The sequence below is a fragment of the Nematolebias whitei genome, chromosome 16 (assembly GCF_014905685.2).
Source record: "Nematolebias whitei isolate Nwh7 chromosome 16, NemWhi1, whole genome shotgun sequence".
Lineage (NCBI taxonomy): Eukaryota > Metazoa > Chordata > Actinopteri > Cyprinodontiformes > Rivulidae > Nematolebias > Nematolebias whitei.
The window spans coordinates 15674842-15688891 of NC_056513.1; the positions used below are offsets into that span (position 1 = coordinate 15674842).

Below are 14050 nucleotides of genomic sequence, written 5' to 3' on the forward strand. Positions count from 1 at the left end.
CTGGACATATCCAAATCACTGTCCCTCCTCTGGACATGTCCAAACCATCTCAGTCTGGACTCTAACTTTATCTCCCAGTTGTTCTACCCGTGCTGTTCATCTGATGATCTCATTCCTAATCTTATTATCCATCCTTGTCACTCCTAAGAAGAACCTCAGCATCTTCATTTCTGCCACTTCCAGTTTTTTCTCCTGTCTTTTTGTCCATGCCACTGTCTCCAGACCATACAACATAGCTGGTCTCACCGATGTCTTGTAAACTTTTCCTTTGACCATCCAGATATACACTGAGCACTACTGCTATTGCTAACACCTAGCATGATAAAAACGGCTACATGTCGTGGGATTATCTTACTTACCACCATTGTTTGACGTCGTACGACCGTAAACTTCTGTGATAAATCCACAACGCCAAATATTCCTCGGTATGCCATGAAATATGCAGTAACAAAGCTTGGAAAAGCAATAGAAGCCAAGGAGTTTGCTTGTAGCTACTTAGCTTCTTCACACGTTAGCGCTGAAACTCCAAAAGACGCTGATTGGCTGGAATGAAAGTTCGCCTGTGATTTCATTGGTTGAATGTTTTTACCTCTTCGTAAACTTTCGTTGTCGCTGCACATATCACGGAATAAGGCACCAGGAATAAGGTGGACACGTGAATTTTATCGGGTTTTGTGTTTTATTTTGAAAAAAACGGAAATTCACTCTGCTCCATCGCGACCGTTCTTGTGAGCTGCTTCACCATCCTCCCTCATAGTGCTATGTCGCATGGATGAGGGGAAGAGTGCCTCATCTCCTCTGTCGGCAGAGGGCTCCTCTGTGCCAAGGGCCCTTGGGCATGTGCCCAGATTGCCCGTATGGTAAATCCGGCCTTGCCTGGGAACAAGGTTCAAGATTTTTTTTCATTTACCCTTTATTTACACAGGTAGTCTCATTGAGCCACGAGAACTCATTTTCAAGAGAGACCTGTTTGGGGAGCAGATGGGGGTTAAGGGCCTTGCTCAAGGACCCAGAGTGGGGCGAATGAGTGTGGGGGCAAGTGTGGTTGCTTCACCTACCCCACCCACATTTTTAATGTTGTCGGTACTGGGGCATGGACCGGCGATCTTCCGATCACAGGCCCACCTCTCTAACCTCTGCGCCACCACTCCCCACATGACTTTTGTCATGTATAAGATGACTATTGTCATCACATGTGGTACATGAGGTGGAACAAAATTGTGTACTCAAGATCCCAGTTACACCTAAAAGTAATATAAACTATAAAAAATAAACATACAAGGATCTAAAATATACGCTAATATAATATAAAACAGTATACTAAACAGCAGCCTGAACATGAGTCTGTTGTGAGCAGATGGATATGAATACAGCAGCATATGGTAAGAAATCAGCAGCATGGATAATCAGCAGCACAAAGTGTCAACTGTCCAATTAAAGTGGGATTACAGTGATTTTCCCAGTTAGGGATTTATGAGTCTTAAACCTTCAGGGTAGAAGCTGTTCCTCAGTCTAGTGGTTCTACAGTCATACCAGCAGTCATATCTCATGTGGCATATTGAGTTAAAAATAAATTAATAAATACAACCCCCCCAATCTCGGTAATTAACCTGTCATTACTGTTTTTGCTTCCATGCTGTACTTTTTGTTTTCTTTTTAGCGTTCTAAATTAGGCAACTTTTTGTTAAAAAACACAAACCTCAGTTGCATTTCCTCTTTCTTTTAATTGCAGCTACCCAGCAGGAAGTGTCAACTTCTGTCTAATAGAGGACCATGATGGACCGGAGATAACCGCTTCCCTTTTTGTTGCACCAATCACAGTTTCTGATGCAGCACAGCCATGAGAGCATGGCACAGACTGCGGGTGGCTTTCCTCCTCGGCTCTTTGTTCGTCATCCTGCTGATCATCGTCTACTGGGACGACGTTGGAGGCTTCAGCCTCTACCCCATTCAGGAGCTGAAACACAAGTTCGCTCAGTCCGGTTGCTGCACCGACATTACTGCAGTTTCTCCTCTGTCCGTGTCCACTGATCGAACACGGCCCCGTCCCCCTATTACCGTCTACACCACCGCGTCTGCAGCTACACTTATCTCAAAAGGAGCAGCTCAGAAAATTACAGATGTGGAGCAAAAGAAGAAGGAATCAGAGTATGAGGGGGTAAAGACTGCTGATGATGGTGAACAAAAGGTGAGAAAGCAAAGGATCATGGATGTGTGTTTAGGAAAGGGCGCTGTGGATTTTCCAGGACGGACTCGAGCGTTTGAACAGATCCCCATCAGGGAATTGGATCACCTAATTGTGGATGACACACATCAGATTATCTACTGCTACGTTCCTAAGGTACAGCTGCTCTGTGGATGTTTTCATGTGATCATGTTATTGATAATTTATACAAGTACTACTACCACTGTACTGCTATTTACCAATAGATTGAACTGGGCAAAAGTGTTGAGGCACTCCTTTGTTTTAAGCTTCTCGTGAACCAAACTATCTTTGTAATAGTTTAAATTTATCTTCATCCATAGTTCTTCAGTGTTCTGAAGGTCTTTCAAGGATTTTCTTTCGACTGCTTTTTCCCCTCAGTTTTCAAATACTTGGATTTTTTTTTTCATAGAGACATTTTTGTTTTTGTTTAGACAGATGTCACTTTCAGATACTGTTTATCTGCTGTAGATAGGTTTTTTTTTTTGTCTTGACACTTCAGCTGGTCATTTTCTTTAACTTGGTATATCCCACTGGGCTGCGGCTAGTTGGCAAACGGCACTGAAGAGGGAGTCTCCAAAATATGTTGTGACAGATTCTCATCGTCCTCGCTTAAGCTTCTGTCGCTTGAGTTTTAACCATGTTCAAAATTATTCAAGTCAAAGTTTTTCCATGCTCAACTTATTCGACAACTTTTCTCCCAACATAGTCACAAAGTCGTCATGAGCGTCTCCAACCCATCATCTAAATTTTGCTGCAGGTGCTTTAGGAGCCTTACAGCTGTATATTGACAACTTTATGGCTCTCCTCTGTCTGTAAACATCCTGGGCAAATGCCCAGATCTAAAAACCACATTAGTGATAATTATTAGTGATTGAAAAGCTGCTCCAAATCCGCCTATCGCCATTTAAATGCGTACTCAAGAAGATTAAATCATAAATGTGGGGAGTGTCTAATGTGGGTACGAGACGAGGCGGGTACAATGTGGGCAGAGGTGGGCAACAAAATACAGTACTTTGCATGGGCAATTATAGAGTTTTACAAGCCATGCACACAAAACAAACTGTGATTTTGAAAAACCGGTGACTCGCGTATCTTCCCAGCTGGCTGGTCACCCAAACACTCAAGAGTTCAGTGAAACTGAAAATTGAAGTTTTGCATATTTTCTCATAATTTTCCTGCCTTTTTGAGTCGCCAACTAGTCTGTCAGCAGTCGCAGCACACACTGCACAATATGGTCAGAACATAAGTGTAAAGAAGCCCCCCCCCCCCCCCCCCAAAAAAAAAAAAAAGCACTGAAAGATTTGAAAGACCTTCAAAAAGTCTGAGGAACTACTGATGAAGACCACTTTAAAAGATTACAGTCTTTTAACAATCTTTTAAAAGATTACAAAACAGTCTAGCTTCTTGAAAGCAACATTTATGATTTGTGCTGCCAGATGGAGTCACAATGAGGAATATTTCAACATTAAAGTATTATTTTCAAATTCTCCATCCCAAAAGCTTCAAAATGATACGTAGTTTGTTGAAATTTTCTTTTTTATCACCTGTCCTGACGATAAGCTAGTTATGCGTACGAGAGTGCCAGTTAGAAAAATGGATTTTTATTGTCGCAATAAACAATAAATCAATTAATCACATGATAAATGAAAATTATCAACCTCATTTTCATTTATCGGCTTTATTGTTTCTTCATATCTCTCTTTCTACTGAAGACACTGGATGACAAAAGGCTCAACTCCGGTGCTCTTCACTGACCCCTCCCCCCCTCTTTAAAATCCATTTCAACCATCCAAATTTGCGTTTTTGGATCGTTTAAAGCAGCTAAGCTGAAACGCTAAGCTACGAGCTAAGCTAACAGGCCGACCTCAGGAGAAAAACCTCCGTCTTGTCGATGCTCCAAAATTCATGGTTGAAACCGTGCCTAAGTTTCTCTGCAAAAAATAGCTGAGAAATTGTTTAGTGATTTTTTTTTTTATTATAAGCGTTGTGTGACAAATTCTATACTAAAGAGCTCAAACCACATCGAGCGTCCACCATTTTGAGAACCGAAAAACAGAAACGAGAGACAGCTCATGTCACGTCAAGGGGCCTCCCTCCCATTTTCTTAAAGACACACTGCTCGCTCCCTCACTATCCATCCTTCGGTTCAAACAGTCTTATACTGCCATCCAGTGGTCAAAAAAGGTACTACACACAAAACAAATTACCAACATTTCCTCTTAAATTTGACCATAATTACTAATTATGGTCAAATTTCAAACAGTATTATTGTTTATCACAATAATTTCTGAGACAATTAATCGCCCAGTAAAATTTGTTATCGTGACAGGCCTAGTCGGGTGATGTCGTTCACTCATGTGATCGTTCTGACTCGTTTTGGCTCCACGGATCACAAAAAAAAAAAAATCTCTTGTCTGTGAACTACGTTAAAAACACAACCCAGAAAACAATCGGGTCTTAAAAAGTCAACAATTCATTGTTTCACTGCTTACAACCCCCCCCCCCCCCCACACACACACACACACACACATGTTTAGTTTCCTGTTATTTCTGAATGATTCACACTTTTTCTTTCTACTGTCTCCCATGGCTGCTCTTTGTTCAGGTAGCATGCACCAACTGGAAGAGAGTCATGGTGGTCCTGTCTCAGTCTCTGGTCTCCCCCTCCACAGGAAAACCTTACACTGACCCAGAGACTGTGCCTGCTGACCTGGTACACAACTCGTCCCTCCACCTCACCTTTGCTAAGTATGAGATCTAGTACACATGAATGTATTTTTATGAAACCCAGTAAATACATTTTATTTAATAGCCTCATCCCATGTCATAGGTAGAAACTAAGACAAATCATTCCAATGTTTAGAAAGGTTTACCAAGATACATAAAAGCAGGTGAGTATTCATCCAGGGTCACACAGCTAGGGATGTTGAACTCGGTTACCAAAAGGAGCTAAAATTTAAAAACTTTGTCCAAGTCACGGGCCGCTTTCAGCTGATACATCAACTTGAGTCAGATACCCGGTATTTTTTCTTGGTTGCAGGTTCACGAACACGAGTTTGATCTGTCTCACTTGATGTTCTGTTGCTTTTTCCACATCAGAATCAGTAATGACAGAATGATCCAGCTGTCTTTCTGGCCTCAACGTTAGCCAGCTGGCAAGAGAAGTCTACACTAAATGATGCCTTTATCAGTTGTTTTAAAGAAAAAATGAACAGATATCCAGTATTACGTTAAATTATCGTGTTGGGGGACCAGATTTGGCTCGCGGCTTTTGATGTGTAATAGTTCTCATATAGAGAAGGAATGCTTCCATCATAGTGCTTAGATGTGAAATTTTACTACAGCTGTATGACAAGCTGTCAGTGAGTTAAAAGGCACGTTTAGTGAGTCGAGACTTGGAAGAGGCAGAGCACAAGTGGTCCATTCTCTTCCACCGGGAGCTGAACGCGTTCTTTCAGTCTGCAGCGTTACACAACATGCATCTTTACCTCCATTTTGAAATACTTTGATTTTGTTTTCCTGTAATCATGCGTGGTCACAGAATATTTAAACTATTTTACTGAGCTGGCAAACTACAAAACTGTAAAAAGCAGCTCCAACTTAGAAAGTTTTCTTTTCTTTTTGGCAGATTTTGGCGACACTATGGTTCACTGTCCCGCCACCTGATGGCACTCAAGCTCCAGCACTACACAAAGTTTCTGTTTGTTCGAGACCCCTTTGTGCGCCTGATCTCCGCCTTCAGGAACAAGTTTGGAAGGTGTGTATTTATTGAGCATAAACATTTGTTTTTGGAAAATGTTTGATTTTTACATGTAATTTAAAACAGTAATTCTGTCACCTATTTAATAAGTTGCTTGTGTAGACTCCAAGTTATCTAGGCAGGGCTTAATTTGAGCTGGATTCTTACCGAACAGGATCTGAGAACTCTTATTTTGAAAGGGTGCGTTCTGGTAACTGTTTACTTGGATCCGGTAAATCTCAGCTTTACTAATAATAAAGTTATGAACAAATGTGACTGCCTTCAACAAATAAAACACATATTTGATATGTAATCTGACAATAATTATATAAACACTAATTTTAAACATAACAGCTACATACGATCTTCTTAATATCACATAAGAGCTGCCCCACCCCCTTCAAGTAAGCATTTCTGCTTCTACCCTTAAAAAATCTCCACCCCTGGGGGGGGGGGGGGGGTGTTAGAATGCTTAAGAGAAGGAGTGTGCTCTATTCACACAAGGAGAGAGCTGTTGGTCAGGCTACTTCTTTTTGCTCTCTTAAAATAGCAAGTGTTTACAAATAGAGGTAAACGTAGATGTTTAACAACCTGTTAAAATACACCAGAATGCAGGAAATGGCATCTACTTTATTCAAAATTTTCTGAAAGAAGTGGTAAGTTTAAGATCCAGTTTACACATTAACTGTCTCCTGCAAACGTTGTATATTTTCCAACTTTGATTGTACAAACGTTGCTGGTTGACACGGCTGTGCTGTAATTGTGTTTAGACCAGACTGCAAAATATGCCGAACCTGCTGTAGTTTCCATGTCAGGTCACTAGTTGGCGCTGTGATTTTTGCACATCGTCCTTTACAAAGGTATCCCACCACTTGCTTGTCCTCCCAGGTCATGTCCTTCTCCTTTGCCTTACAGGCTCATTCAATATTCATAGAATGGGAAAATGTGTTTTTACAGATCAAGCAGACGGTGTAGCTCATATATTTGTGTGAAAGTCTCCAATAAATTGAAGAGAGAGCAGCACAAACAGCACTCTGCTATCAGCCATTGCTACTGTTGTTGATCTGCTTGCGCAGAATGTAATGGAACATATATCTGTGAGATATTATCCATAAATTAAACAGATTCTTTCATTTTTCTGGACTGAATTCTATCGTGCATTGAATAATTAAATGTGACGTGAGACGTTAATTTTCTTTGACCCATCAAAAATGAATGCGGTCATTTATTAACAGAATCAAAGTTTAACATCAAACATTTACATTAATTTGGCAACATTGATTACAATAACAGCTTAATTAATTAGCTTTACAATCAGAGACCATACGGCCATGGTATCTGCTTGCCGCTTTACAACAGACATTTATGAAAATATCTGGATGATTTACTGGCAAGATAGAAGAGTTTTAAAGATGGAAATGAAGTTTAAATGGAGAGAAAGGATGGATGAGGGAATATGTGTCTGTATAACCAGAACAACACGCTCCTTTGGACCCAGCTTATCCCACGGTACACTTCGCAGTTGAAGATCGACTCTTTACCTTGCAGACGATAGTTCGGCCTCGGTGTAGAGTTCTCTTTCAACGCTTTCCAGCGTCTCCGTAAGGATAGCAGAGAACCGTTCGGAGTAGTGCCGGTACTTCGTTCAACAGCACGTTCACCTCCCGGGTGGACTCATATGAGGAGTAAGTCCGTCAGAGGTTCCACTCAGATGTGGAAGATTCCATAATTCCCACGAGACTCGGAAGAACTTCGGATCATGTCTGGAACCTCCTGTTCTCTCCAGCACTTTTCTGTTCGGTTCTGCTCTCCGAACCGAACTGCTCTCCCACCGCACTGGATGGAACTAGGAAGTGTCGACATTTAAAGAGTTCTGTTTCCAGTTCATTTGGGAAGTCCTGATTGGCTGAAAGCGCTAATCAGGGGTGTGTTTTAGTGATGTAAGAGGTTATTAAAAGTCAAGGGAAAAAGATTAGATTGTTTAAGAACAGACAGAAGATGTTTTGAAGAACCCGAGACTTCGTGGAGTCAGTTCTCTCATATCTGTCTGAAAAAGTTAAACATGACATTTCTTTCCAGTAAACTTGTAGTTGCCCGAAACTTGACCTTTGACCAACTTACACTTGCTCATTTCAGACAGAAGATCAAGAAAATGAATAATTACTCTGTAACAGACCTTAACTTGACTTCTACTTTGAATGAGGATTAAAAATCATTAATACTGTTTCACAGTTGATTTAAAATGAGTAGTTCACTTCAACATTTAAAATGGTTTGAACTAAGTGCAGGACACTTAGAAAGTCTCTGGATGGACTTGATTTTGTGTTTCTGGACTCAAATCAATGAAATACAGTTCTTGTCCCAGGAAGGCCCTCAAGGTCAGGATTTAACCTGAGGCTTAGTTCACTACAAGAATAGTCATTGACTGCAGACAAAGGTGCGCATGTGTGCTTTCACATAAGTTACATTTTTTCTTCAAAACCATGTTGGTAGTTTAAGAAAACTTCCATTCTGAGACCTAGATCTAAAGAGTTTCAGTGTCAGAGAATACGGCCGCAATCAATGTGTCGACAAATGGCCGAAACACAACACAACTGTTTCGATTTCACCTAAAAACAGAGTTATAGGCCTTGGAAAGCTGAGACCTGAGACCTTCTCCTCTGTTTAAAGTTGTTTTTCTGATTTGACATAAATGGCTCCCCCCCTCCACCCTTCAAATCATCTGTCTTCATTATCCATAATATAAACATTTTGGTCCTCAATAGTGTGGCAAACAAAGACCCTAATGACTCACCATTGGGAGGGCAGTGAGTTTAATCTGCATGTGCATCTATGTATGTTCCTTTGTACCGAAACTCTGGCACAACAATTTCCTGCAGGAGCAATAAAGTTCTTATCTTATCTTATCTTATCTTATCTTATCTTATCTTGTCTTGTCTTGTCTTGTCTTGTCTTGTCTTGTCTTGTCTTGTCTTGTCTTGTCTTGTCTTGTCTTGTCTTGTTTTATCTTATCTGATCTTATCTTATCTATGTCAGTGGTTCCCAACCCTGGTCCTTGAGGAACACCATCCTGCATGGTTGCATAGTTGCTTCTTCACTCCAACACACCTGATTTGAATGAATGGGTGATTAACAGGCTTCCTCAGAACTTCAGGAAGTAATTAAATCACTGAATCAGGTGTGTTATAGTAGAGAAATAACTTAATATGCGGGATGGTGTTCCTCAAGAACCAGTGTTGGGAACCACTGATTACACAAGAGCATCTCATGCAGGTTAAAGCTTCAAACTTCTGTAGTGAACTAGATGACCTCAAATCTACCAGATGGACAGAGACTGTTATTTTCATTGATCTGAAAGAGTCTGAGCCATCTGATGAACTTTCTTTCTTGAATTAATCAAGCAGAAAAGACAATCCTCTATAATCATTACTGTCTTACAAATGTTTTGATAATCAAATTGTGTTAGTTCACTCAATGCTTTACAGGTTGAAAAGAACTACTCATTTTTATTTTACATAAACAGTAAGTAATGATTTTTATTCCTCATTCAAACAAGAAATCACCTGAATATGCATTTCTTGATTTTCTGTCTGAAATGAGTCAAGTCGTAAGTGTGTGAAAGTTGAAGCTTCGGTCAACTAAATGTTTACTGAAGAAGAAATGTCATGTTTTACTATTTGAAAAGATTACCAAGTGTGAGACTCCACGAAGTCTGGCCGACTGCAATAATCTTTTCTGTATGTTGAAAACAATCCTTGACTTTTGATAATAACTTACGTCAAAAAACCACACCTCTTTCTGGTCCATCCACGAATCAGAAAGCTCTGAAGTAAACTCGGAAGTAAACTCATTTAAAATGTGACAACTTCCCGGTTCTATTCAGTCTAGAGAGAGTTGGAATGGTGAAGAAAGAGTTGGGAGAGAGAGTTGGAATGGAGAATGGAAAAGTTCTCATGTAGTGCTCAAGGAGTTCTGAAGAGAATTCGAGAATTCAGGATGATCCAGAGACGTTTGGAATTATAATTTCTGTTTGAACGACCCACGCACGACTCTCTAAGGATTTTAGCAGTTCTCAACGGAGACGCTGATATCAGTTGAAAAGGATTCTTACTGAGGTGATCGATCGTCAACAAGGTAACGGTTTCTTCTTCGACTAAAGTGTACCTGGGACAAGCTGAGATACCTGACGGAGCGTGCAATTTCTGGTTAAACAGATTAAATTCCCTCACATATTCCTCTGTAAGATAAATCTCAATTTCCTCTTAAACTCACCTCTCTCTCACAAAACTAGTACAGATAGTTTAGAAATATCTGAAGCAAAGTCCTCAAATCACCGCCGAGTGATTTGAAGTTCATTTTCTGTGAAACTGTCTGTTATTATTTTCATATTTTGCCAAATTAATGTAAATGTTTGATGTTAAACTTTGATTCTGAAAATAAATGACTCCATTCATTTGATGGGTCAAAGATAATAACGTCTCTCGTTCACATTTCTGTTAAATTCAATGCACGACATTACAGTCAGAAAAATGAAGAACTCGTGAAAAGTATGCATAAATATATACCACATATTTTTGTCATACAACAAGTGACACGTACCCACGTGACTCACTACACTTCACTCTCTCCAGTTATGCTTTAAGAAAGGTCATTGGATAGGAAGCAACATGTCTTCAACTACAAAATAAAAGTCCAGTTGTTTTGTATTTTTACATTTTTTTGTGTTTAATCAATTCACGAAGCACGTGTGCATTTGTGTGTTAAGGCCCAACGAGGACTTCTTCAGGCATTTTGGTTCGGTTATGCTGCATCGTTACGGTAACGTGTCGGAGGGTTTGGCAGAGAGCGCTGCTGAGGCATTTGCAGCAGGAATCAAACCAACATTTCATCAATTTATATCATACCTTGTCGATCCTGAGACGGAGAGGGAGAACATCTTCAATGAACACTGGCGGCAGGTATAAAAAAAACACAACTTCACTAAAGTTTTATTTGATATTCTTTATGGGAGTTTTTAAATGTGAGTGTGACTTTTCTTTTATTGTTTTAATGTCTGCTCAATTCACACACAAGTTCTGGTCAGTTCAACATGTGTATTATAGTTTATACATTAGTTTTGGTGTGCTGAAGATGACTGTCTCACCTGTAAGTGTGCCAAAATAAGCTATTCACTCATTTTGATTATGAAATGTATAGTAGGATTCAAACGTCTTAGGATGTAAATGATCAATATTTTTATAAACGGCTACGCACAATGTCGTCAGTCATGCTGAATCAGATTACTGGCCACGTATAATGAGTCCAGAGATGGGACTTCCTCACCACGTAATCACGACTGGAGGGGTTTTAAATCCAAAAGTACCATCAGAAGATTCAAGTTCATCAAGTTGTATTCACTGAAAAAAACACAATACAACTTAATTCAAACACACAGTTTAACAATTAAAAATTTAAATGTTTTTTGTTGTTGCCGACTTTACAAGAACTTTAATTGTATTTGTATGTCTCCAGAGGGGAGAAAATAAGCTCATGTACCGAGTTTTATTAACAGTATAGGACAGGGCTATTCAACAAAACTGCTCAGGCAGGGGACCACAGTTACTGAAAGCTAAGAGCGCAGGGGTCAGACATCCAGCACCTATTATCATTAAGTACATTTGTTTTATGGTTTAAAATCTAGTTTTATTTAAAAATGAACCCATTGGTGAGCCGAACTGAGCTCACCCGTTGGCCTGATTTGGCCCCCGGGCCGTCAGTTGAATAGCCCTGGTATAAGATCAATGCATCAAAGGATGCGTGTTGCTGATTTAAAATTTCTCGTGCTTCCCAGAAAGAAGTTCTGGTGATTTGTTATTGTAATGTTTCATTTCTACTACTATTATTTTGTGATTTTGTTTTTGCTTTACATTTTGATAATTAATTTGTTGTAATAGTTATAATCCAATGTTGGTTTGTTTTTATGTTTATATTAATTGTTATGTGTCTTTATGGACATCTAAAACTTCAAGTATTACCCACTTATATAGGGAAAATAATTAACTGTTACTAAGGCATCAAAATGCAAAAAACTGTTGTAATAACATTATTGTTGAACAGATGTGATTGTGAGCGTCAGATTTGTGCTTTAACAATCAAGAAACTGGTCGAGAAGGTTTCATTATTTGGCTGCACGATGGATTAGTGGTTAGCACCGTTGCCTCACCGCAAGAAGGTCCTAGGTTCAATTGCGGTTTGGACCTGGGGTCTTTATGTGTGGAGTTTGTATGTTCTCCTCGTGTTTGCATTGTTTTTTTTCTGTGTACTCCAGTTTCCTTCCACAGTCCACAAACATGAATGTTAGGCTGCCTTCAGGCCCAAAAAATATATCAGAATTCAGGAATGATGCAGTATTGTATGTTATTAAACATTCAAGAACATTCAGTTTTCCATCCATCCATTATTTTTACCCGCTTTTTCCTTTTCGGGTCGCGCGGGGGGGGGGGGGGGGGGGGGGGGGGGGGGGGGGGGGGTGTCACTAGTGCCCATATTTAGCAGTCACTGTGCGAGAGGCAGGGAACTACCTGGACAGGTCTCCAGTCCTTCACAGGGACACATAAGAGACAAATGAGACAAACAACCATTCACTCTCTCACTCACACTTAGGGACAAATTTAGAGTTGCCAATTAGTCTAACATGCATGTTTTTGGTCTGTGGGAGGAAACCGGAGAAAACCTACACATGCACATAAAGAACATGCAAACTCCACCCATAATGGCCCCCGGCTGCGATTTGATCTGGCAACCTTCTCATTGAGAGGAAGCAGCTCTATCAACTACAACCATCTTGCCACCACGTTCAATTTTGGTAAAAATTAAATGTGACGAAAGAACATTTGGGTTCTAGAAACAACACAGGGATAGAGCTGAGTCCAGGTCTGTACTTCCACTGGTAAATATGTTTGTGTGGGTGTTGCATCGATCAGATTTTTATCGTTGGCTGTATTTCTGTGAGTTGCAGGTGTACCGTTTGTGCCACCCATGTCAGGTGAAATACGACTTCATTGGGCGATTAGAAACTCTGGAAACAGACTCGGAGCACCTTCTCAAGCTGCTGAATGTGGATCACCTCCTGCGTTTCCCTTTAGGTTCCAGAAACCGCACCGAAGCCAGCTGGGAACAGGACTGGTTTTCACAGATACCTGTTGCTAAAAGGAAAGAACTGTACAAGCTGTACGAACCAGACTTTGAGATGTTTGGCTACCCCAAACCTGACAGCGTGCTCCACCAGTAGACCACCTAGGCTCTGTGATTATGGACCGGTACTCGTCCAGATTCTGTCTTAACGCCAGTCTGTGATGCTATTTGACTAATTCTGAACATGTCAAATGAGAAAGTGCCTGTCAGTTTTTCATTTTTATATATTATTTGATTTCCATAATGTGCCTGTTTATACTTCGCATTGTCACATCTGTTTTTTCCTCCATGTTGAAATACTTTTTAATCATTCATGATTAAGTTTTATTGAAATTTACACCAAGTACTACTTATAAAAATACACAAGTCCCCTGTGTTTGATAATTTTTGTTGAACCTCAGGATCTCTGATTATACCTATCAGACCACATAATTAATAAAACAATCAATTGATGCAGCAGTTCTCTTGTAAAATTTTTATTATTTTATTTTAACAAGAAGGCATTGAAATACAAATCAAGACCAAGTATATAAAGTCAACACGAAAAGACTTTGGTAAAAGCAAAGATTAAAACACAAAAAATATATATATCAGGATTAAAATTATACTAGATAAGGTTTTGTCGTGAGAGGCTGATGCTGGTAAACCCAGTGGTGCAGGCAGACAGTTGAGGGCTCAGGAGAATAATTAAAGTATTTATTTACAAAAGAAAAGGCTGACTGGTCAGCAAAACTTACAAGGAGTTCACAAGGACATCGCCAGTGGACAGACAAGCACACAGGCTTAAATACGGGAAACACCAATTAGACAAAGTGAAGGCACTGTGAGTAATCACAGCTGCCAAAGACAGACTGAAGACGCAAGACATAAACACAACACAAGATGGAGCCAGACACTAAGGAAACAACCCACAAACCCTACAGGTTTATTAG

General features: G+C 40.0%; 1 protein-coding gene across 1 annotated transcript in view; it reads left to right on the forward strand.

Annotated features, from left to right (window-relative positions):
• Positions 1–13570, forward strand: part of LOC119422896 (carbohydrate sulfotransferase 12) — a 15113-nt gene extending 1543 nt beyond the window's left edge. The window contains exons 2-6 of the mRNA XM_037690306.1: positions 1733–2341; positions 4812–4954; positions 5835–5963; positions 10711–10903; positions 12943–13570. Of these exons, the coding sequence (XP_037546234.1) occupies positions 1841–2341; positions 4812–4954; positions 5835–5963; positions 10711–10903; positions 12943–13215 (1239 nt within the window). The 5' untranslated portion in view covers positions 1733–1840 and the 3' untranslated portion in view covers positions 13216–13570. The remainder of the gene's footprint in view (positions 1–1732; positions 2342–4811; positions 4955–5834; positions 5964–10710; positions 10904–12942) is intronic.
• The last annotated feature ends 480 nt before the right edge of the window (positions 13571–14050 follow it).